The following is a 26,794-nucleotide window of genomic DNA, read 5'->3' as shown; positions in this document are numbered from 1 at the left end:
GAAGTTTTATCAAAATCTCTTTGTTAGTGATATTTCAATAGAAAAATCTTGTAACGGAAAAAAAAATGTATTTTCAAAAGCAATAATTGCAATTTGAATTAATATTAAATAAGTCAGCAGTGTTTTAACTTAATTAAATGTCGACAAAAATTTTATACAATATATTGAATTTCGTACATTATAAAATGAATTAAAATTTCACGACAAAATATATTTTTTTCTATATTTCTAACTGGTCAGCAGTTTTCCCTATATATCTAACTGGTCAGCAGATTCTACTAACATGTGTATATGTTTAACTGGTCAGCATTTTCTCGCCTGAATGTAAAGAGCGTTAAATTTGCTAACCATATAGAATAAGAAGAGTTTTACGGCTTAAATCAATTTGAAATAACATTAAATTGGTCAGCAGTGTTTTTACTTAATTAAATGTCGACATAATTTTATAAAATAAATTGAATTTGCATACATAATAAAAATGAATTACAATTTCACGGCAAAATATATTTTTCTCTATATATCTAACTGGTCAGCAGTTTCCCTATATACGAGGGCTGTCCGGAAAGTTCGTAGACAAGGCTATAAAATTATTTTAAGCAGCAGACATATCAATATGATGATTTAATACTTTACTTAAGTATTTATCTGCTACATATTTCTAAATTAAAAAAACATGATAAAAGTAATATTCGCAAAGCGCCGATCACCATGGCAACATGATCAACGAACCACGGAGCACTTTGATTTCATGATGATAAAGCTACTCGAATAAAAGTTGCTAAAAGATGTAATTTTAATGCAATCTCTCGTTTTAATTTTGTGACATCATAGGATAGTATAACATGATATTCAGTGTAAATTATGATGTCATACGTAAATAAACAGCTTGTTTACGGCGATTATTACGGAATGCCGTTAGGGCCATCGCCTATGAATGTGTTGATCTGAAACGCGATAGTCGATAGTACGATGGTGAAAACGCGAAATCACGAAACTACGATGGTGAAAACGCGAAAGTACGATGATGAAAACGCGATAGTACGATGATGAAAACGCGACAGTACGATACTAAGATGATGAAAACGCGACAAAACTATCGTGTTTTCACCATCGTACTGTCGCGTTTTTCACCATCGTAGTTTCGTGATTTCGCGTTTTCATCATCGTACTGTCGAGTATCGCGTTTCAGATCAAACCATTCATAGGCGATGGCCCTAACGGCATTCCGGAATGCCGTTAGGGCCATCGCCTATGAATGTGTTAATCTGAAACTCGATAGTCGATAGTACGATGGTGAAAACACGAAATCACGAAACTACGATGGTGAAAACACGATAGTACGATGATGAAAACGCGATAGTACGATAATGAAAATGCGATAGTACGATGATGAAAAACACGAACGGTACGATGTTGAAAACGCGATAGTACGATGATGAAAACACGACAGTACGATGATGAAAACGCGATAGTACGATGGTGAAAACGCGATAGTACGATGATGAAAACACGACAGTACGATGATGAAAACGCGAAATGACGAAACTACGATGGTGAAAACGCGACAATACGATGGTGAAAACACGATAGTTTATCGCGTTTTCATCATCGTAGTATCGTACTGTCGCGTTTTCATCATCGTACTTTCGCGTTTTCATCATCGTACTTTCGCGTTTTCACCATCGTAGTTTCGTGATTTCGCGTTTTTCACCATCGTACTATCGACTATCGCGTTTCAGATCAACACATTCATAGGCAATGGCCCTAACGGCATTCCGTAGATTATAGGCAATGAAGGTGCGTACATTTTGTGTTGCAAAAATGACGTCAAATTAACGGACGGAGCAACGTAAATGAATATTTAAACTTCATAGCAAAACGCTAATATGGCGCCAACTGAGATTATAATTTTACCTTTTAAAACAAAATTAACATGGGAAATGTTAAAAGGCAACTTGTTTTAAATAAATAAATGTCAAACAAGCAAAAGAAGAGCGGTGATGACAGGATATTGTATAAGAAAACGCTCCAGAAAGTGGACCAAAAGGGTAGCATGGAATGAAATTTATCGTAGATTGCGTTACAACCATTTTTGAAAAAAGGCAGACATTTACAACCACAGTATGGGAACCAGTGAAATCTTTATTTTTTAATAATAATTTTAAATATGAATGTATGAAGCAATAACATGTATTAAAAGTATACGTCAGACAGGTACCATGAATGGCTTTTGAAATCGGAAGAAATTAAATAGTTGGTAAACATGAATTTAATTTTGACGCCGTTGACGTTGTCAAAGTGCTCCATGATTATGTATATATGTTGTATGTAAATACTTTTAAAAATACAAACGTTAGTCACAGTTCAGTAATTTTTGATAAATGTGTTCGCTAGATATGTAATTTTTATGCTGACAAAATTTGTACAGCGTATGTATTGTTTTACAATAAAAAAAATGAAGATGTTATATGAACTTTCCGGACATCCCTCGTATCTAACTGGTCAGCAGATTCTACTATATATGTTTAACTGGTCAGCATTTTCTCGCCTGAATGTAAAGAGCGTTAAATTTAGCTGACCATATAGAATAAAGAGAGTTTTAAACGGCTTAAATCAATTTGAATTAACATTAAATTGATCAGCAGTGTTTTTACTTAATTAAATGTCGACAAAATTTTATACAATATATTGAATTTCGTACATTATAAAAATGAATTAAAAATTTCACGACAAAATATATTTTTTCTCTATATATCTAACTGGTCAGCAGTTTCCCTATATATCTAACTGGTCAGCAGATTCTTACTGTATGTTTTAACTGGTCAACATTTCTCTCGCCTGAATGTAAAGAGCGTTAAATTTGCTGACCATATAGAATAAGAAGAGTTTTACGGCTTAAATCAATTTGAATTAACATTAAATTTGGTCAGCAGTGTTTTTACTTAATAAATTGTCGACATAATTTTATATAATATATAAAGATTTTGCATACATTATTAAAATGAGTAACAATTTCACGGCAAAATATATTTTTCTCTATATATCTAACTGGTCAGCAGTTTTTCCTTATATATCTAACTACAACTACAACTACAAATATTTTATTGGCATTAAAACAACATGTTTCCATAGCAATACAATTTTTTTTTATACAAAGACATGGTTTACAGAAGAGCAAACAATAATATAATATATATATGTATCTCTTAAAGATACTATTTTATTTCGCAATTTTGATAGTAAAATATATTTTTAAATTTTTTAATTTTTGCTTTTGTTTTTGCAATATAATTTAAAAAAATTTCCTTTTAAAAGAAAGGCCATTTTAAAAAATACTCTTTATTTTTTTGATTTTAAAAGCCCGGGGAATTTTTAAAACATTTTAATAAAAAATGATACCTTTTTTATAAGGGGCTTTAAAATTACACCAATCTTTTTTTCTTGGAAATTTTTCTATCCCGTCCACGTTCAATAGCCAAATAGAGAAGATAACAAAATTTTTGGAAAAAGCAAAACCCTAAATTTGGGTAAAACGAAAAACCCAAAAATATTTTTTAAATTCGAATGAAGTTAAAAAAAAATATTTAATCTAATTAGGGGGGTTTTTAAATTTTGGGGAATCCCAAATTTTGTAAATATTTTAAAATTCGTTTTTAAAATAATACTTTTCTTAGTAAGAAAACTGTTTTTCCCAATAAAAAAACAACCCAGTCGCTCTAAAATAGCCCCTTAAAAAGAACCCCTTTTTTACCAAAAAGTTCACCTTTGTGGGGATTTTTTTTAACCATAAAAAAATTTTTTTCCAAATATATTTTTTCAAAAGTTTAAGAATTTTTTAACCCCCGAATTTATAAATATTATTTTCCCTTATGAAGGGAAACTTGGGCCGACCAACCCCAAAATATAACACATCTACGGGTTTGTTTGTTTTCACCATAAAAAACCCTTCTAAAAAATTTTGTTTTAAAATTTCTATTTCGGCCACAAAAATCCCCCCACACTTTTTGCAAAAATTTTAATTTTTGGAAAAACAATACATAAAATTAAACATCATTTGGGAAACGGAATTCCCAAAAGGGTTTAAACATAAAATAAAAAAATTTTGTGTAGGAATATAACGCATTTTGCGCAATTATTTTTATTTCTGTTCAGTTCCTTTTTAAAAAGTTTACAACCTAAATTTTTAAAAGTTTCACAATTTCAATTTATTTAAAACAAAAAAAATTCATAAGATGTATGTCAAACCTTTTTAAAAAATCTTTTTTTTGTTTAGATCCCATTTAATTTCAAATTCCCAATATTCAAAAGGTTTATATCATTCAAGAAAATTTGTAATAATTTGGATCATTGTAAAAACTACGCGTCTTGCAAAAAAAACCAAAAATCCCTTTATATCATAAAGGGTTAAATACCGGGAAATTTTCCTATTTATATTATTTAATATATCATTGGGGAAAAAAAAAAACCCCAATATGCACTTGCGGGATTCCTTGTTTTACCCAATTTTTGAAAGTTGTCAGAATCATTTTTTTATATTTAACAAAAGATTTAAAAATCCCATCATTAAACTATTGCATTTTGTTTCCCTTTATTTTGTATTTATTTTTCTTTAAACCCCCTTTTCAAAAAAAACCCCAAATCATACGGAAAACTTTTTTTCCCAATCTAGAAATGCAACTAGAGTTTCTTCTTACTCGAAAAAAGCTTTGTTTTTATAGTTTAGAACAAAAAAAACCAGTCAATATTTTAAACTTTTTCCCTTTGAAAACCCAAATTGATTATCAAAAAATTTTTCATTTTATCAGCCCTTTTAATAGTCTATAATAATAAAAAGGATATTGTAATGAAAAAAATGCCACATATTTTCACGACCCGGGGACGGGAGGAAAATATGTGCATTTTATCATTTTAGTAAAATATATACCATTTTTCACGAAAAAGAAAAAAAAACCCTTTTTTTTTAAATTTTCTTTCCAAAGAAAAAGGGTTAAAAACCCTTTTTGCTTGCAAACGCAACGAAATTTGTCCCACCCGCGCAGTAAATTTTATTCCCGCCCTTGTTTTGAAACCGATATTTTTGGCGCTACTTTTGTGACTTCACGAAAACAACTTTTTTAAACTCGTAAGCGTTAAAAACTGAATTTTAAGATATTGGTGTTCGGATTAATTTTCTTAGTTAGACCATTTTCCTATCATTCTAGATAGTTTTCAAAGCAAAATTCAACAAAAAGTTGTTTTTTATTTATCAAGATTTTTCAAACAAAATGGCGAAAGAAGTCCCTTAAAATAATATGAAGTTTTAAACTCCGCCCACTTTCATATTTTTATTTCATAATTTATTTTTTTTAAAATATGAAATATATTTGACTGATATAGCACCATTATTTCATGGATAAAATTAAATAATTTTGAGTATATTTTGGACAAAATATTATTTAAGGTAATTCCGCGAAAGTTTTTTGCTTCATGAGCTCCACCTTTAAAAATTGGTACTATAATACCTTCTCCCCAGCATTCAGGAAATACGCCATCATTAAATATTTTATTATTAAAAGCGTGTGAGAAAGGACAAATTATATCAATTGAATTTTTAAATACTTCTCTGCAATAATGGTCATCCCGGGGCTTTTGGAATTTTTTTGCGAAAATATTGAAATTTTTTAATCCCATCGTTTAAATTCAACATCTAAACATTACATATAAATCTTTAGTTCATCATTTTTTCAGACTACAGTGGTGTAAAACCCTACAAATAAAAAAATTAAACTATCTTTCAATACTTTTTTTCTTTTTTCCCTATGGGTGGGTTTGCCTGTTTGTTTTCCATTTTCCCAAAAAAAGTTTTGGGTTTACTTTTTTGCAAAATTTTGACACTCTTTTTTCCCCTCTGTCTTTTTGAAAAAAACTTTTACACAAAATTTTTTATTTTCTTAAAAACCTTTTTTTTTTAGAAAGGTTTTTATTCCCCGGTTCGTTTTTTTTTCCCAAAAAAAATACATTTTTTCTCTATTTAATGTTTTTCGGGGCCTCATAGCATTAAAGGGCACCCGATTTTTGGGTTTTTGTACTCCAACACCATACCCATGTTGTTAAAGGAACCCTTCTTTAGGGAAGGGCTGTTTTCCCTTACTATTTCTTGTGACAAATTTTTTGGAAATTTTCAAAACAATCGGTTTTGGTTTTTGGGGTTTTGGTTAGTGAAACAAGCGAGGGGCTTTAAACTCTATCTCAGTTGATTTTTAATGATTTTTTTAAATTCTTTTACAAAGGGGGCACTTTGTTTAAAGGGGTTCGGGTTTGGGGGGGGGGGTATTAGGGTTTGGGGGGTGGGAAAAAAATTAATATTTTGGGGAAAGGGGTTTTATTGGGGAGGGGAACTTTTTAATAACAGGGGGAGGTTCCGGGGGGATGGGGGGGGAGGCTTCCGGGGGGGGCCAAATAAAAATTAGTTTGGGCCCATTTTAAAATTCTTTGCCAAGATCCCTGTTCTAAGTTCTTCCTGGGTTTTTAATGTTTGAATGTTTTTTTTTTTGTATAGAATTTAACGTGTCACAGATTTTGGCTATGGTCTTTACACTATTTTTAGTTGACGCTAATTTCTGTTGTTTGATTACGTACTTTCACTGATAAATGTACTGTTGTTTTTCTACATTCGCAAACTCGCGACTCTATAACTTTTTCCCTTTAATATCCTAGATCATTGAGTTTCAAGCACATTGAGTTTACTCTACTTTTTCAATATTGGTCAATTTTGATCAAGTCGGGAGTCGATTCTTATCAAGACGGAGAGTTATATTTTTCCATCATAGGGCTATAGCCCATGGTGGGAGTTTGGTTTGTACCTTGATTCATAATTGGTGTACCTGGGCGGTAGTGGACCAAGATAATTTGTTGATTATACTGATACGGAGGTGACTGCAAATAATTGTCCAGTAAATGATTGTTGAAAAGTTCCATTAGTACTCATTTCACTATTTATTTTACTTACTGTTGGTGTATCGTATACAAATATGTCACTACTGTCCTAGGATGATAACTTGAGCCTTTGTTTACATAACAAAGACCAATAACAATGCGAAAAATAGGTTAGGCAGATCAATGCCACAATCTATAAAAATGAAAATAAAACTACATGTTATCATATGTCTTGTTAGCGCAGCAGGTAGAGCAACCGTGTCAGTAATGAGTTTATCCGTACAGACAGAAGTTCGACTACTGGTACATTTTTTTTTTTACCTCAGAACAGTCAATTGTTTGACCGGTTTTATGCATACATGAATATGAGATCGAATATTTTATTTTACTGTGATCAAAAAAATACAAAAAAAAAAATGAATAGAAATAAAAAATAAATATATACTATAAAATATATATCATAAGAAGAAAACAAAAAGGAAAACGAAAATAAAATGAATAATTATAATGATAAAAAAAACAGAGCAAGAAGAAAAACCTGTGGTTATAAAATGGCACTACTTGGGGTTCGAACCTATGAGAACAAAACTCTAAAAGTTACAAATAATTTCGATCTCCCCGCAAAACCCATGAAGGTAAACGCAAACGATACTGAAGAAAATCTATACTAGTATTTTTTAAAGTTTTTTACTTTTAGGGTATGGAAATAATCCAAAAACCCCCTTTTTTGGATTTTCCCATGTACCGTTAAGCCCCAAAATTTACCCATCCTAGGCCAGTACTTGTTTTTTTCTTTTTTTGATTTTTTACGCCCATCAATTCTTTACGCCCTTGGGATGAAATTTTTTTTAAAATATCAAATTTTTCAGCAGATTCAAACCAATAGGGCCCGTTTTTAAAATAAACATTTTTTTACTTTTTATTGTTTTTTTCAAAAGATAAATCAAGAATGACACTTCCGGGGGAAATGTTTTTAAAATATCCCTTGGGGCATTTTCGATTCAAAAATTTAATTTAAGATATCGTGGAAAAAATGTTGTTTTTTAATGAAAAAAGCTTATTAACTATAACAATTGCACATTATTAATTTTTGTTCAATATTACTTATACAATTATACGAACAACAAATAAGGAAACAGAAATAGAGGATATTGAATGAGTGTAAGTTCAATACTGAATTTTATTGCACGAGTTGAATAAAATTATATTATGCGAGCCTCTGGCGAGCATAATATTATTTTATTCAACAAGTGCAATAAATTCAGTAATAAACTTACACGAATTTAATATTCTATTTATCACATACCCAAAATAAAGACCGTTTAAAGAGAAATAAGAGTCATTTTTTCATTGACGCGCCTATAGTATAACGCTAACATTTAGCGCGTCATTACACTATGTTTGTATAACGCTAATGACGTCAAGTCAAAATATATGCACGGCCGTGCAATACCATATTTACGGAGTCGCAAAATCGGCACGGGTGTGTGATAAATCACTTTATTTCATATTTGCACTAAATACGACATAATAATTATATTTTTGTTAAAATATACATTACGTATATGTACATGTATATATTTTAACCTATGATGCATTAAGAGGTTAATACACGGCAGGTGAGGGCCGGAAGGTGATAATCGGCCCGCAAAATGAATAATGGACCCGAGGGCTTTAGCCCGAGGGCCATTATTCATTTAGGGCCGATTATCACCTTCCGGCCCTACTCTGACGTGTATTAATGTCTTTAATACACTTGGATGATCTAATAGTAGCATTTAAAAAAAGAAAAGAAAAAAAAACAAACAAAGTTCTTTCGTTGAAATTCTTGTCTACTCTTCTACTGTTCTGTACAGAGATGTTTACTGTTTGTGTGTTCAAAGCAGTAGAATCTAGAAGCAAGTTTTATTTTCATTTTTTTCGGAATAAATTTGTCGTATTATTTCTTCAAATTTCAATAGTAACAAAAATGTGTTTGTACTAAATACGCTAAGCTCTCATAATAAAAATAAAGCGATTCGTGCTGACAACCTACTTTCAATTTTACAGTTAACTGTTTGATGACGTAAAATATGACGTCATTGTTTCAGTTTGTGCACGTGTACATGTTCTGCGGGCTGATAACTAGTTCTCGGCCCCGGGCCGCAAACTCATAATAGGTCACGTGACACTCATAATCAGTTGAAATCATAGGCAATTTTGTTACTATTTATAGTAACAAGTGTATTAAAGTTTTATACATACTTGAAACAAATTATGATTTTTCGTACATCATATTTTGACTACATTTTAAAATTTTAACCAATATATAACACGTTGAAGAAAATTCATTAAGGTACTTAAATAAAATATTATATCAAAATAAATTGAGAAATATACAGTATATATCAATTGAATTTTTTATAATTAATATGTATCATTTGTAATATTGACATCTTGAAAAAACATTTTATCAAGTATTTCTCGACCTCGCCTGTAATATCACCAACGGCAATTTGACACCTTCAATGTTTCCCTTCTTTGTGTAACTGGTCAGCAGTTTTCGATAATCCTTCTTTGTTTAACTGGTCAGCAGTTTCCTATATATTCTATATCGTCAGCTAATTCGTCAGCAGTTTAGTGCGACCCCTTCCATGATCGCACCGTTTGTCGGTGAGTTAGTAAATTCTGACCAAGCACCGGTAGACGCACGACAATGCGATACGATATTATTCCAAATGTCGCTTCGCATTGTCGAGTGTCGCTTCGCGTTGTCGAGTATCGCTTCGCGTTGTCGAGTGTCGCTTCGCATTGTCGAGTGTCGCTTCGCAATGTTGAGCGTCGCGGTGTAAAAATCATAAAAATAACGCGACATTTACTCGACATTTTAAAAATGTCGCTTCGCGATGTCGAGTGTCACTTCGCATTGTCGAGCGTCGTATCGCATTGTCGCGTTGTCGTTTCGCATTGTCGAGTGTCGTGGTATGCACTTCTACCAACCTCGACACTCGACAATGCGAAGTGACAATGCGACAACGCGAAGTGACATCGCGACAACGCGAAGTGACATCGCGACAACGCGAAGCGACGCTCGACAATGCGAAGCGACACTCGACAACGCGAAGCGACATTTCTTAAATGTCGCCCTTTTTTACCGCGACATTTCTAGGCGACAGTGCGACATATCGTTTGACACTGTCGAGCGTCGCTTCGCATTGTCGCATATCGCTTCGCGTTGTCGAGCGTCGTTTCGCATTGTCGCGATGTCACTTCGCATTGTCGTGTGTCTACCCTTAGACGCGACGGACGACATTCTAAATGGCACGATAAGGACACCGTACTTATGGGACTTTTTTTTTATTGCTGGTGTACATTTTGGCATCGTGCTACTGTTATGAATTAAATATACCGATTTGTTTTGTTGTGATAAAAAGTGGCATTCATTGTAATTTATTGTAAATCCACATGAATAGATTGAATAAACAGTGGATGGAAAAAACCTTGATGTCTTTAAAGCTTATAAAATTCAATGTGTACCCTGTCTTGAGATTACAAGCACCTGTTATTTCTGATAACTGTACTTTTCTAGGGAGCCTGTACTTTAAACTTAAACATTTTATGCGAAATCAGGAAAAAGAATAATTTATCCACTGTCATCTAGAATGATATTTTGATGGTTAAGATATTCATATCAAGAATAAAAAATATATATAATATATTTTATATCCATAAAATTGTTTTCTAAATCGATGGATATTCTATTCAGTAAGAAAAATATCCATTCATATTATCTGAATAGATGAAATAGTAATATCTATTAAATTTTCATCTGAATATAGACCGAAATATTAAATGAATAAACCGATTTTCAATGCCCAACTATCAAGCGTGTTGGTCATCTTGGGGATATATATATGTATTAGATACAAGTATACAACAAACAAGTACAATATACATTATTTACCACTTGTGTCTCCGCAGAGCTATCCTGTAGCGTAAAAATAAAATAAATATGTTGATATTAAAATGGTATGTTAAAATGATACGTTTCAATGATATGTTGCAATAGTCTATTACAATAGTATGTCAAATGGTATGTTACAACTTAACAAAAGTCTCTTACAAAGTTAAAATGGTATGTGTTATAATTGTCTGTTACAGTTGCACTGTATGCTTCTATAGTCAGCCATAACAGTATGCTGCAACAGTCTGCTACAATGTTCTCATACAATGGCCTCTTATAATGTTACGTTATGTTAAAATGTTATGTTACATTAGTATCTTACAAAAAAATCTCTTACAATGGTCTTCAACAATGGTATGTTACAATGTTATGTTACAATAGTATGCGACAATGATTTCTTACAATAGTCTCTTAAAATGGTATCTTACAACGGTATTTAACAATTGTCTGATGTTTTTCAATGGTATTTGAAAATTGTCTCTTACAATAGTTTCTTATAAGGTTACGTTACAATGGTCTGTTACAATGTTAGGTTACAATGGTCTCTTACGAAGTTACGTTAAAACGGTCTATTACAATGTTACGGTTAATAAGTCTGCTTGAATGGTATCTTGCATTGGCAACCAGTTTTGATTGTTTCGCAGAGTAATTTGAATGAAAATAATTGTCCACATATAAGTTTACATTAAACTACAGATATATGATAACATACAAATATTACTATTTATCTATCGTGTTTATTTTCCATCCTATTTTTTTCGGTGTTTTTGATGTTTGTATTGATCTTTTATTCATTTATTTATTTATTTATTTATGTACCCATTTCTTTTATTTCTTATTTTATTTAACTTGTGTGTGGAGGAGGGTCCAGGATTGCTCTTGATGTGCCAAGAATGGTTCGCTACTTGCAATAAGATTAAATATACAAGACTATAGAGTCAGGCCAACCTGTACCTCACCTGGTAGCTTAGCTTTTGCATTTTAATATTAAAATCTCTTAATTTTCAAACAAGCTATCCCAAATTTATAGCAGGGTAAATCCATTACACAAATTCACTAGACTGACGTTCAAAATCCATAGAAAAATAATAATAAGCCAATAAAATATCTGTTAATCTATTTAAAACTTTTATCTAGTAATCTAAAAAAATAGTTCGGTTTCGGATCACAGTACCTATCTTCATCGTAACTATATCTGCAGTACGTAGACGCGTTTTTTTTTTTTTTTTATCTTTTTTCGCTTTTTCATATATCGAATTTTAACATAAAACTATTAAAACAAGATCGCCTCTTATCCACTTTATTTGGAACCGGAGACCGGAAACAGAACCATTATTACTCTTTATAATTATTGCATAATGAAAGAAATAAAGCGGCTAACATTAGAAGCTTTATATAGGCAAAACAGCAAATGGAATATAACGAACTTTCTCTTGCCGAGTCCGTGCCTGGAAACAATGCATCATAAGTAAAAAGAAAGGGTTACTTTTATTTCTCAAATTAATACGTAACATTACAGAGTTGAAAAATGTCACATATCAATCTGGGCGCTTACTCAATAAAAAAGGATTATACAGGTCTATGAAAATATATAAAAAAGAAATAAAAAGTAAGTGTATATACTACTTCTTGAAGGAAAAGCATTGCAACTAAAGGCGATGATAATTAGATTAGAAATATTTAACATCACTCGTCGCCACTATACTGCTTGTATATGCATAAGATAATAGATGCATATGATATAAAGAAAATCAGCTAAGAAAAAATTTAAAGCGATTTTATACAGTTAAAAATAATACCGAATCGTTTCCACCTAAGGGGCTCACCTTTTAAAAAGAAAAATAATTAAATAAAAAATGAACATTCAAACCAAATGTCTTGCTATTCAGTATTAACATTTAGACTAAACAACTAAATAACATGACAGTAATACATTGTTATTTCGTCTATGATCAACAAAATTGATATAAATTTCACACAGTTATAACAAAAAATATTCAAATGAAATAATTCAGGTCAACTATAGTTAACTGAATATGTATATAATTATCAATGTTAAAAACGTGATAAAGAACCAATGAAAACAGTTACTAGCATTCGCCTTATTTTGTCAACCTCTAAGCTCAGAGGTCGTTGTATGTTCGAACCCTATTCGGGTCACGACTATATGTCCTCGTTTTCCGGTATTTCAATTCTTTGTCAGTACGGAAAAATCATAACGGGTTTTTGTAAATGACTATAAATAGTTTATATTATACACGGCTCTAGTGAATTTCACCTGGACTCAATGAATTTCATTAGGACGTGATGCAAGTTTTGTAACGTTTGCAAACAAAAATGCATGTGTAACGGAATGCACCATGAAACTAATCTAATACACATCTTTCCTGTACGAATGCATGGCGATACTTTCACAACCAAATATATCAAACGATGAATATATAAGATCTGAGAAATTTCAATCATTCAAATAGTTGTCTAACCCAGTAAAAGTATCGCATTAAGATCACGTGATAAAACAATAACATGTATTACCATTCCTCTAACCGGCGAGTTGTCCATAGTTTCACTCAGAGCCAAATTTAGTCTCGTCTGCTTGGATTTCTTCCGTTTCCGTTTGATCCTACATGCGTAATGTAATGGCGTTAACCCCTCGCGATCCTCCGAGTTCACATCTGTAATGTGCAAGAATCTCATAAAAATGTTGTAAACGCACATAATCTACCCAGCTTTGTAACTTAGTAAAAAAGAGAGAAAAAGCAAGAAAGAACTTTTAAGGTGACCATATGACACTGATGCCCCAACATACTTTACTTACTTTTATTTAGACATTGCTGGAATTTTGTCCCCGAGTGAAAATGCTTTATGATATGGGAAATGTTATTCTTGCATATCAGACTGGCGTTTCCGTTAGTTTTACCCATGCCGGAAATTTCATCTGGCATGGGGGTGGGGGGGGGGGGGGGTTCCAGATGAGTCGCGTGATGTACAATGGAACGATAAAGATGACGTCATTTTACCGTTATGAATGATTTAGTAATTCATACGCTGTTGTAAGAAAGTAGTTACGGTTGTAATGATATACATTTTCATTTAAAATAAAGAAAAAGAATTTAAAATATATTGGCATATAGTAGAATATGAAAGAAAAAATATCTGACATCGGTCAAGCCTCGTTACCGCCCAATGTGCAGGTCACCTCGGGACGGATATTCCGATCCGAACCGCAAAATATGACAGATATTATTATTACATCAAGTTCTGCAAGAAACTGCCAGCTTCTTCACATATAACGCATGTGTGAGATGTGATACTACGAGGGGTGATCCAGAAATAACCGGACTTACTCTCTAAAATATTTATTCCTCACGATTTTTGCATGAAGTCTGTACCAAACGTAACTCAGAACAAACTGATTCTGTTTGAAATTAAAATAGTATTTTTCATTTGTATTCCGTTGTTTTATGCGTAGTCATAGAAACACACTATCGCAAGACGAGGGGAAGTCATTTTTCATTCACAAATTGCTATTTTATAGCTTATTTTGAACATATTTCGGACTTTGCATTTTGGAGTCAATTGACGGAAGGCATCAGACCAATCATTGCAGAAAAAAATTCAAAGACATGCGCAAACCGGTAAGTCTAAAAATAAATTTTGTATCCCATAAAATAACCCTGGTAGCTGACTGGTTAACATTAACCATCAAGCATGACACATATTGAAATGAAATGAATTAAATTTAAAAACATTTAAATAATTAATAAACTAAAGCTTACGGTCGATGAATAACTTGCAAAAATCAATTTTAACTTCAATCAAAACGCAAAGTAAAATGGGTTAAATGAATAAATGATATCCTTTACTTTATATGAAATACTGGTATTTTGTTTCTATAGATAAAATTGCACTCGAAATCTCGCGTTCTGTTTAAGAAACATACTTGTTAACAGAAAAAGTTAATCTTTCTAGAATAATGAGGAACACATGAATTTCAAAATTCATTAAAATAAATACATTCTGTTGCGGGAAGTGGTTTTAATCTAAAACTGACGGCGAATTCAAACAAACGTATACTATATATATGCACAATACGAGGAAACCAAAAGACCGTTCAGCAGAGCCCGACCTCCACGTCTATAAACAATTCAAATAACACGATTAGAAAATATAATTATATACCCATCAAATCATGTTTCAGCGTCAGGACACAAAGTCACAAAAAAAAAAAAGAAATATTTTTCTTAATTTTAGCGAAAAAGCAAAATAAGTTTTTTTATTATATACTTATAAATGAAATATTGAGAAATATTGATGAAATAAAATGTGTATTTTCATTTTCCGTATTTTCACTGTAAAAATTTATTTTTCACTGCAGTGAAACATATTTTCCGTATTTTCACTGGTGTCTTACCAGACTACTTTCTTTTAAATTCTGGCAGTACACAAAATTTAAGGGAAAGTCTTTGAAATTTTATTGCAAAAAAAGAGAAAAATGTATATAATAAACAGAAAATTCAAGTTTTATCTATAAATACATGATTTATTTTCATCTTGTGGCATGAAAATTACCATATTTCACTTGTGGCTACGCCACTCATGAAATATTTATTTTCATACCACTCGATGAAAATAAATCATGTATTTATAGAAAAAACTTGAATATCCTCTATATATTTTGTATCTTAGACTAGTTCAACCCAGGGATGTAAAAACCGATTCACATTATTTTGGAGATTTGTCTTTTTTTAAAGTACATGTAAGTAATATGTAAGAGCGGATGTGCTTGCAATTCATTCGTATTATATGTGAGCTAGGAGAGTATGTCAACGGAATTTTTAACAACATTTGTGCGAGAACAGGTGCATGATGGTCAACATAAAAAAGTGTACGAGTTTGGTGCGCGACTATCAGTTTACCAAACTCAAATGGCTTTAGCACAATTAGATTTACCATTTCATGGTTATGCAGCACAGAGAGTAAATAAATATATGGACAATGACCAGAGGCCTGTAACCTATCATTTTATCACATTTATATATTGAATAGAAAAAACGCGATTTTGCAGTAGTTGGTTTCAGGGTAAAATGATTCAGATCTTTCATCATCTCTTTAATATATACCTTTGTCTAGCAAATATTATGAATGCATGTGCCTATAAAATAGTTAGCTGAACGGCTTCTTTATAAATATGTGGGAACTATGTGAGCGTATAGGACCTCATAAGTTTCACAGAAAATTTATATATTTATATTGTCAACTGTTTGCATATTGTCCAGAAATGCAAAATTTTGTATTTTAATAATCTAGCCAGTAATACTTAAACTAAAATTACAAATGGGCACATACGATATCTTTTAAACTTTTAGATGACCTCAATTTTTTTACAAGGACACGTATGCATACAAAAACGAATATAAATACTCAATTATTCAAAACTATTTATCAATTATTATAGCTACGATAATGTTTATTCTTTTGTCAACATAAAAATGGACTATATTTATTTTGCCCTATATTTTTTCAACTCTAAAATCGTCAAAAATACTGCGCATTTTCCTATAGGAAATAATGAACCGTACACCCACACCTATTATATTATATCAGTCATATCGGGTATCGATCTAAACTTCAAAATAAGAAAATCACCTATTTACTAATCGATAATTGAAATTTGGCCAGAATAACAAGCCTGATCGTTTCAAAATGTTTAATTGGTATAGGTTGACCTTGAAATTCAAAACCTACATAGTATATGAGTCATGGCGAGTTTTGGGATAAAATTACAGAGGACCTCGTAGTAAATAACATTAGTCAAGAACGACCTCCAGATAGAGTAAAACTACGTGCAGCTACAGTCAGACGACATTCAGCTGGGACCAGGGACCAGACGACATCCGGCTGTAGCTAGAATATATCGGAGACATCCAGCTAGAGTCAGAAGACATCCGGCTAAACTTAGGAACTATCCAATTAGAGACAAACATCATCCAGCCAGTCAGGCGACATCCAAATACAGCCAGGCGAGTTATTTCAAGAGTCAAACATTGCAACTAATCTTTTGTACATTTAGGCATAAAATAACAGACGCTAAAAGTAAATATCAAACGCTAAAATTGAATAGCAAACGATCAATGTGAATAACAAACGCTCCAAATGAATAATAGACGCTCAAAGAGAATAACAAACGCTCAAAGTGAATAACAAACGCTCTAAATGAAAAATAGACGCTCAAAGGGATTAACAAACACACACTCGAAGTGAATAACAAGCGCTCAAAGTGAATAAAAAACGAACAAGGTGAATAATAGACGCTCAATGTGAATTCCAAACGCACACTCGAAGTGAATAACAAACGCTCCAAATGAATAACAAACGCTGAAAGTGAATAAAAAACGCTCCAAGTGAATAAAAACGGGCAAGGTGAATAATAGACGCTCAAAGTGAATAACAAACGCTCGAAGTGAATAATAGGAGCTCAAACAGAATAACAAATGATCAAAGTGAATAACCAATTGTTTCCCGACACTGTGATAACCTTCACATTACGATATGCTTACGTTCCTGAGTGTACATTGTGCCGTTGATACAAACACTGTAGTTAGGTTAAGAAATTAAAATACTTGTATACATCCCACGCGAGCCATAAATCATTATGTATAAGGTATTTATTAGTTAACTTTATTACCTAACGCAACATTTAAGTAGAATGACAATTCTATTTGGATACATTTACTTTTGTTTTACTACGCTCAAATGTATACAACCTACCGAAATCCAAGACTCACTAATAAGTATGTTTTCGGAGAACAGTGTAATTGAACTTAGTATGTAATGGTAATTTAAAATGAATATCATTTACAAATTACAAATATCGCATCCCTCCGTGGTTGATTGAAGATAATGTTAATTATGTATATTGAGAAAGTAAAAATCTATTACAAGCTTTGACGAAAATTCTCAAATAACTGCGGGGAAAAAAGGATTGTGTCATTGTATATTTTACAAAAATATACAAAATGTATGAAAAATAAGATATTGTAACATATATTTCTCGTGAAAAAACGAAAGAAAATGTTAAAAAGTGTACGGAAGCATGGAGAGGACATAGTCGATTTATTTTAATAATCTGTGGGAACAACTTATTTGTCGAAATATTTTTTATTAATCTGTGGGAACAACATGTTTTGTGAGAAAAATCTTTTTTTATTCTGTGGGAACAACATATTTTGTGAGAAAAATCTTTTTTTATTCTGTGGGAACAACTTAATTTGAGTAAAGAAAAATTTTTAGTCTGTGGGAACAACATATTTTGTGAGAAAAATCTTTTTTTATTCTGTGGGAACAACATATTTTGTGAGAAAAATCTTTTTTTATTCTGTGGGAACAAACTATTTTCTGCGATATTTTTTCAATATCTTGTTCCCTCAAGATATTAAGTTGTGCGAACAAATTAATTATGTTGTTCCCACAACATAATTCAACCAATCAAAGTCCGATACAAATGTTGTGCCTCTCTTCTAACATATTTTGAATATCCTGATACTTCAAACCCATTTCAAAATACTGTTTAATAAAAACATCTCTATCCATTTTTCTGACAACAAGATGCAAGAATTTGATTGGTTGAATTATGTTGTGGGAACAACATAATTAATTTGTTTGCACAACTTATTATCTTGAGGGAACAAGATATTAAAAAAAAAAATAGAGCAGAAAATAGTTTGTTCCCACAAAATAAAAAAAAAATTTTTTTCACAAAATAAGTTGTTCCCACAGATTAAAAAAAGATTTTTCTCACAAAATATGTTGTTCCCACAGAATAAAAAAAAATTTTCTCACAAAATATGTTGTTCCCAATAAAAAAAAGATTTTTCTCACAAAATATGTTGTTCCCACAGATTAATAAAAAATACTTCGACAAATAAGTTGTTCCCACAGATTATTAAAATAAATCGACTATGTCCTCTCCATGCTTCCGTAAAAGTGACATTTTTGAAGCGAAAAATATGATGACCCATTTCATGACGGCAAAACACTTTTAACGGTGCACACCGACAAGAAGTCATAGAAATGCCTATTTAATAATTATACCTGCTCCATTTTCCACCAACAGTTTCACGATTGTGAAATGGTTATATCTGGCAGCATAATGTAACGGAGTTAAACCTTCTTCATCCTCATTGTTGATTTCTTTCAAACATTTCTCATCTTTCATCAGTCTCTGGGCTGCATCGACATAATTATTCCTGGCGCACTAAAATATAAACACAATGTCGCATTTTTTTTTATCTGAACACATTTGTAAAAACGTGGGGCATTATTACAGGCGATTTGGATTTTGAACTTTAACTAAACGCATGAAAAGTGTTGTTGTTTTTTTTGTGTTGTTGTTTTTCTTTGTTTTTACATTTTTGCAATTATCATATACATGTAGTGAAACTATAATATGGGGAATCTTGTGTTTTCTTGATGTTAGAGATAAATATTCATTTCACACATACTAAAATGTAAGCAATGATCTTCCAGTTTTAGTGTTATGTCCACTCCAAGCATAAATCATTATTCGATCTTATCTAATCTGTTTAGCCTTGTTGCCATGTTTTGAGTTTAAACAATCCATAGCAAATCCATATTGTACTACACCAAGTATTGTTAAAATTTACCAAGTCTATATTAAATCACTATTGTACTTCGTAAAGCCTCGTTTTCAGAGGCCAAACATTCCATGACAGATTCTTTTGTAAACACTTTTTTCATTATAAATATGGCAAATCATCAATACATAAATCATAATTATATAATGGCAACCGAGTTGGAACCAAGTACACATGGTTAAAATGAACAATATGGCTGTGTGAAATAAAGACAGTATTATCCATTGTTGAAGTCAATGCTGATTCTATTGGACTTGTACACAACTTCAAAATCTATATTAGACTCGGCTAGCGCATCGTCCAATATAAGTTTGACAGATGTATACTCGTTCAATATGGAATTCCGTATTGTACTCAACAATGTATAATTAATAACCTCATACTATAAACCAGCACTGCTAAATATTAGGTTTTAGATTATTTTGGTATTCTAGAATGTAAAATTGTTGGTATCTTAAGCTCGTTTCTAATTGACAAAATATAATCGGTGGTAAGTGATGGAAATCAATAACATAGCTAGGTCATACAAGAAGACATAAGCGCATAGATTGGCTAAAATTAATATATTTTCATGACATTTATTTGACTCTTGCTCTCTAACCCCACCCGGCGTTCGGTGTCTGATATTTTCATTCCATTGCTTATATTTACGCTGCTCGAGATCAAAAACTTATAAATAAATAGACCGCTATCTTTAACAGTTAATTAAATGTTCAAAGAACGATTGCAAAATGACGCCAGAAGATGTACAATTGTACATGTAACTGAAATACAACAATATACCTGATATATACTAGCTTTCAAGTGTTCACCGTCAATAGGACATTCCTCCATAGGGTCAAGCGGATGAATAATATTATCGTCTGTCATTATAACAAAAGTTATCCGTGTTTTATTAAATGTTATCCCAATTAGAAAAACTATGTGCACGCAACTGCTTGCATTATTTCAAAATGAAAACTACACAATTACATGTGTATACCCTTATTCCAAATCAACGTTTTTTTTATTCTTGTAAATCATTCCTTACAACAAACTTAAGGGCAATAAAAAGAATTTGTTTCACGTAGTTGTAAATCATTTGAATAAATGGTGTATTATTTCATATATACTGCAATGTTATGTTTAACAGTTTAACAATCGAGATTTAAAGCTTTACTTTAAACCATTCAGATTAAATTAAGATCTTTTATACGATCTATATAATTGTTTACATGAGTTTCAATTGAAATAATCGGAAAATGACTTACTTACTATTTTGACTTCTTTAAACTACGGTTTCGAATATGACTTACATAGAAACTCTTGAAATGAATAATGATTATGATTAACATTTCATTGAACAAAAGTTAACCGCGTTTTTGTCAAGGCGACAATATTTACCTTTTATTGTTTAATTTAGAATGAAAACAATACTATGGAAAACAATGTAATTTGTAAAAAGCCAATAGTTTGGTTCTTGAATAAGAGTTTTAACCACTTGAAAGCCGGAGGAACTAATTTATATACAATTGACAGTTAATAAATAAAAATTCACCATAAGGGCCACCCTGTTTCGTTGAATATAGAATATTAGTAGTTTTTTAGAATTTTGAAGTGCCCTATTTTAGGTCACCCGTGATGTGACTATATTTCGTGTGTACTTAATTTACTTAATGTAATTATGTAGTCTGGGGACTAAAAAGCTGAGTTCTGAGTATTTAAAGAGCCTCATTTCTGGGTGGGAGTTTCAAAAAGTACTACGCCTTTAAAGGAAAAAAAACAAGACCTGTTGGTAGGACTGCGTGCTCGGCTTTTTTCAGTGCTTGATAGTAAAACAAGAGCCTTCAAATTTCAAAATCCACGTCATAGTTATGGGTCTTTGACAGTTACCTCCATTTATGCTCTCAAATAAGTGTTTAAGGTTTAAACCCAAGCGCTTTATTTATTCAACTTATTTACTAGATTTGGAGAACCAACTTGCACGCAAAATCAAAACCAAAGTGACGCCGACGACGGTGTGAGTGCAATAGCTCTGTTCTTTGAATAGTCGAGCCAAAAACTGTTGTTGCTGTTTAAAGTGAAAATTTCAAGACTAACCAGTACCGGTAACTACGTCGGAACAGCATATGTGGCAATCGCCTCAGACGTGACTTCTACACTATTTAACATGTATACACGGCGGAATAGGCAAACTCCATGCATCGGTTACTTCCCCTGATTAGTAAAAAGCAAGAAGTTTGCAGACCGTTCAGTATATATCTCTGTAGATCATGACATTTGTCTTAATTCCACGGTGGTTCTCATCAGAAGGAATATATGGTATCAGGATTGACTGTTGTTGTACGAGTAGCTTTAGAGGGTTAGCATTAATGAGCCGTGGCTTTATGGAAATTTGCATTTGTTAACGCACTCTTCTCTGTAGAGAATTAGCACGACATTTGATTACTACGGTGACTGATATTTGACTCTAGTTGATTACAATAATAATCATGAAGCTTGTTCCGATATATGATATCATGATATCAGGAAAATGTACGATGTAGATGGAATGTAACATTTTTGTGAATATGCATGCTCTGTAGTTTCGAACATTGGCGCACATTTTCGGTTATGAACGATCAGCAGGTTTAATCATGATTGGCTGATTTCAGAGTGTTCTTGTTATGCAGAAATTTTATCACTGTTTGATAATGGATGACCTAGCCGGCAAATACCGGGAAAGTAGCCCGTATATTTAACGGAACTGTAGATGAAAACAAACTGTCTATGGCCGAAAAAATCATTTAAAAACTGAATTCCAATCAAGAGTAAAAACTCACCACTTAATAATTATGTTGCTATGTATTATTTATGTAATGCACCTACCTGTAACAGATTAAACGTAATCTTAATGCCATCCAGATCCTCTTCCGGTTCACGGTACGAGGCGGGGTTTACAATTCCTTCCGGAAAAGTATCGTCTGCTTCTTCGGCGCCACTATCAGCACCCTGAAATATTCATGGAAATGAAAAAAACCCACAAGATCTTGAAGAATTCAACGGGTCATCAACATATCACAGTACGTTTGCCCATGTGGGGATAATTTACGCGATTGAATTTTGTGAAATACAACTAATTTATTAAGTAAAACCATACTTGTAAATAAGAACGAATAATTTAAATTGGGTGAAATTGGGTAAAAAAACAACAACATATTATACTTATATCATATAATATGTCCATGCAATATCATGTACAATATAAATAAATAAAATTGTTGGTAAGAAAAGAAAAAACCTGCCAAACTTGTATTTAATCCAGATATATACAATTACATGTACTGTATAATAATCTAGTTATACTTATTTGAATAATTCTTGGAACTGCTTAAAAAATAAAATCATCATCATAATTATTCAACCTCAACCTTTTAGAAACTTATGTTGACATTCAAATTTTGTTTTATATGCTATTTCTTTCTTTTTCTGTGCAAATTACCTTAATAAAGTTTCCTATGGCAATTTGTTTTGAGAAAGTTGAAGAGAGTAGTTGCAGTTTTACGTGATGTTTTCATACCGCATATTAGAAATCTAATTTCTTTTTCAAAGATTTGCATTGCAAAACAATAAACACACAATGAAAAATACTGTAAATGACTGCAAATTTCAATAAAATGCAGTATAATTACTGAGGTTTTAAAAAAGTCACGTGCACTATTTCCGGCTTACCGTAATCGGATCTAAATCGTCAACCGGCGCAACAGAATTCATCTTGCAAACTTTTCTGCTGCTTTTTTACAATTGCAGCCTGTAAAAGATGCTTGATATCTGAAAAGTAAAAACAATTTTTATAAGCGCCTTACCGCAGAAATGTTGTCTTCTGCTTCCATAACTAAATGCCACGCCCTATCACAGCTTCAGCAGCACGATTTCTCTGAAGATTCTAATCAAGGTAAATCTGTGACTATTTGTATATTTTCTATTCAGACAATAAAGAATGTCCTTTTATTATCTTTTCGTTCTCGTTTCACAAACTCGTCAAATGCCCTCTTATTCAACTTTTATATAAACTTGTCACTTAAAATACAACGCTTGAACTGTTTCATTAGATTGTTTATATATGTATATATCCTTAGTCTACTATTCTAAATACACGATATTGTCTTCTTCAAAAACACATTGATAGAAGAATCCCCATCCTTTACTCAACACAAGTTTAGTTTGACAACTATTTGTTTTACTCTCTAATAAATATATACACATTTTTATAATTTACACTCATGAAAACGTTTATAAAAGGTACTTATGCTAAGTCTTAAGACAGTATATCGATCATGCTAACAGATAGTCATGGGAACAACACACCATTTTCCTTGATTCTATCTATATACAGTCATTAGATCATCTTCTATTTGACGATTCGACATAAAAATATTGGCTATTTTTCACGTTGCCTGGCAACACAAAATAAAAGAAAGTACACTATTTGGTGAGGTGATTGTTAAACACGGTATTGCTATAGAATCGTAGACTACTTAATTTTCTGTTTCACGGTTTCCGTTTCTTTCAAGTTTTGCTATAAAATTTTTTTAAAAATCTGCGTTGATAATTTGCCGTGAGAAATGGATAATTTGAAGTCAAAAGTCAATTAATTTGCATAAAATTAGCATAGATTATATACAGTGAGATCAATATAGTATACGAGATTTTATTAGTTTTTATAATTCATAATCTGTTCGTTCGTTTAGTCTTACCTTCTTTCTAATCATTTCAGTTTATACTCTTTCTTCTCCCCCACCCATATATGTTTCAATTAATTACAATGTACCAAAAGACAAACCGATATATTTCCTATTCGGGTATTAACTCTTAACTTTTACCGGTTTCCTTTTCGGATTTTAAATATAATACTTCTTCGTTAACAGAAATACTGAGTCTTTTACTGTCATAAAGCAACTTGGTGCTAATATTTAAGATCACTGAGGTCCGTAAGTTGAAAACATCAAATTTGAAAATTTTGAAAAATTATCAGGAATAGATATACAAAGGGATCATTAAGAACGGCACTAAGAACTAATTTGATAATTGATTATTAATTGCGATTACTTGCCTGTTTTGCGTTAAGGGCGTTTAAACGCTTTACATTTTCAGATAAGTTCGCACAATTTGAACAATGATGCGTTTGCAAATATATACACCTTAAAGGCACATTAAGCCCCAGCAACGTTTTTTCTTCTGTAGATAGTGAAAGTGTGTGTATCATAATATTATATTAGATTTACAACAAGTTAGATTCTTATCACCTGAAAAAATAACACTGAATGTGGAATGTGTTTGTCAAACAGGCAGCAAAATGTAGACAAAGTGGTATTCTGACTTCCATACAAAATACTTAATAATCATCATTGTACTTATTGCCGAAACACAAAATAAGTACGGCTCAGATTTGGCCAATGAGTAACTTGTTAGAAACTATTACTGGAAACCAAATTGAGCAATAACAATAATAGTATTTTTAAACTAAATGGTAAAGCTTTAAGAAAATAACTAAGACGTGTCGGGTCTTTAAAACTCTGTTTATGACTGGTATTATGATGATTATGTGTTGGGTCAGAAGCAATAATATTGATTACAGATAATGTATAGGGTACAATTACGAATTTTGATAATATCTTCGTTTATTGTCCGTTTTTTTTTTTCATATAATGTCAAATGTGAATATAAACCTTGGTGTGTTACCTTGTTCAAAATTCCGTGAAATTAAAGCTAAATGTGTCCAAAAATAGTAAAATAAAACGGGCTTTGTATATATGTGGTCTTGGTTACTTGGATATGTATGACAACGTAAAAACAGACAATATCTGATGCCTTGTAATTGATAGGATTAAAACAGTTAACTTGTCATAAAGAATTAGTTGTTGATCAGTCAACAATGTGCCAAAACATGCTTATATCTTTCCTTTAATGATTTATAAGTCAGGATTAATGATGCACATGATAATTAAGGTATAGCTTAAAATGTGTATAAAATATTTTATCTATTTTTAATAAAAAAAAATATATATAACTATCATGAACATTGATGAACCAAATTCAGGAGTTTAAGCTAGCGTTGACTCGAATTCATGTACGATACGAAGGGCTATTTTGCGTTAATAAACAAAGAGCTACATCTCAATTTATACTCACCCTGGTCCCTTAAAAACCCTTAATACCTGTAACATGCGTAGTACCATGTGCATTGTAACCGAGTATGTGACGGAAGCATATTGCTATTGCAGAATTTATATAATTATCATAGCAGTCAATGTTTATGTTTAATAACGATTTTTATTCGTGTTTACAAGACATGTACACTGACCTAGATAGAAATGTAAACAAATGAAAAATGATAATTACCTGTCTACTCCAAATGATGGATAAACTCATCAGTAAAAATCGTCTGCTTGATTAAATCCAAAATATCTGAATGTGAATATTTCATAAAAAGCACAAATTAATTTTATAAAGGTCGTATGAAATATAACTTTTTATCCTCAACCTTGTCCTAACTAAAATTAAACTATTATGTCAATAAGAACGGCGTAGTGTCACTATTAAACAGTGTTAAAAAGGTATATTTACGTTCGATAAAAAATAGAGGTATTTGAACAGCCAATGAAGTGTGTCCGTTAACTTAAATTTTCCAATATTTTGTTAGTTCTTGTACAAACTTGATAATTGGTTATAATCAAACACTATTTTACTCAATAAGTCACGATACCTTATCGATCTTTTCCGACGCACTATACCCTGTTAAACATGAAATAGATACAAAATATCGATCATCTCACCTATTAATGGCCAGAGCGTTAAAGGGATTGCAAAATGCCTGGCTGAGTTTAGGTAATTTGGCAAAATATTGATACTTTAAATGCGACGCACAAAAAAAAACCCACCACCACCACCAACAACAACAACAACAAACGTTTCCTTGCGGCAATTGTGGAAGCAATTTCCTTTACTGTTTGTTGTTAAGAATCTTCTTTAAATGATTATATTTAGGAAATAAACATCATTCAAGCATTTGACACTATAACAAAAATGATAAAATGACAAAAAAGCTTTTAAATCAAAATAGAGTAATTATACGGTATGCATCGGCTTGTATCAAAGAAAGATCATCTTCACGTGTATTTGATTATGCCTATTATACAGTTGTCTCCACGTGAATGTAACGTTTGTAAAAATTTATAAAAAAATTGAAGAGTTATTTGTTAGTTGAATTAATAAATGAGCCGCGTCACGGGCAAAAACCAAAAATAAAGGGTTTGCGGGC

The 26,794-nt window shown here is 31.8% G+C and overlaps 1 protein-coding gene across 6 annotated transcripts in view; it reads right to left on the bottom strand.

Moving 5' to 3' along the window:
- Positions 1-26,264, bottom strand: part of LOC132740970 (transient receptor potential cation channel subfamily A member 1 homolog) — a 47,854-nt gene extending 21,590 nt beyond the window's left edge. For 2 of the 6 annotated variants that reach the window (XM_060729031.1, XM_060729034.1), the window contains exons 1-7: positions 25,876-26,263; positions 23,206-23,304; positions 22,363-22,485; positions 18,953-19,115; positions 13,394-13,533; positions 12,658-12,684; positions 10,859-10,882 (exon numbers count right to left, since the gene is read on the bottom strand). In XM_060729031.1, the coding sequence (XP_060585014.1) occupies positions 10,859-10,882; positions 12,658-12,684; positions 13,394-13,533; positions 18,953-19,115; positions 22,363-22,485; positions 23,206-23,247 (519 nt within the window). In that variant the 5' untranslated portion in view covers positions 23,248-23,304; positions 25,876-26,263. Of the gene's footprint in view, positions 1-10,858; positions 10,883-12,657; positions 12,685-13,393; positions 13,534-18,952; positions 19,116-22,362; positions 22,486-23,205; positions 23,305-25,875 lie in introns of all 6 variants that reach the window. The other 4 variants (XM_060729029.1, XM_060729030.1, XM_060729032.1 and 1 more) reach the window with 4 other exon arrangements.
- Between the last annotated feature and the right edge of the window lie 530 nt (positions 26,265-26,794).

This window comes from Ruditapes philippinarum, unplaced genomic scaffold (assembly GCF_026571515.1).
Source record: "Ruditapes philippinarum isolate M1 unplaced genomic scaffold, ASM2657151v2 ctg411_1_1_1_1, whole genome shotgun sequence".
In the NCBI taxonomy this organism is placed as follows: Eukaryota; Metazoa; Mollusca; class Bivalvia; order Venerida; family Veneridae; genus Ruditapes; species Ruditapes philippinarum.
The sequence above is the reverse complement of the archived record's forward strand: the minus strand, read 5'-3'. Positions and strand labels throughout refer to the sequence as shown.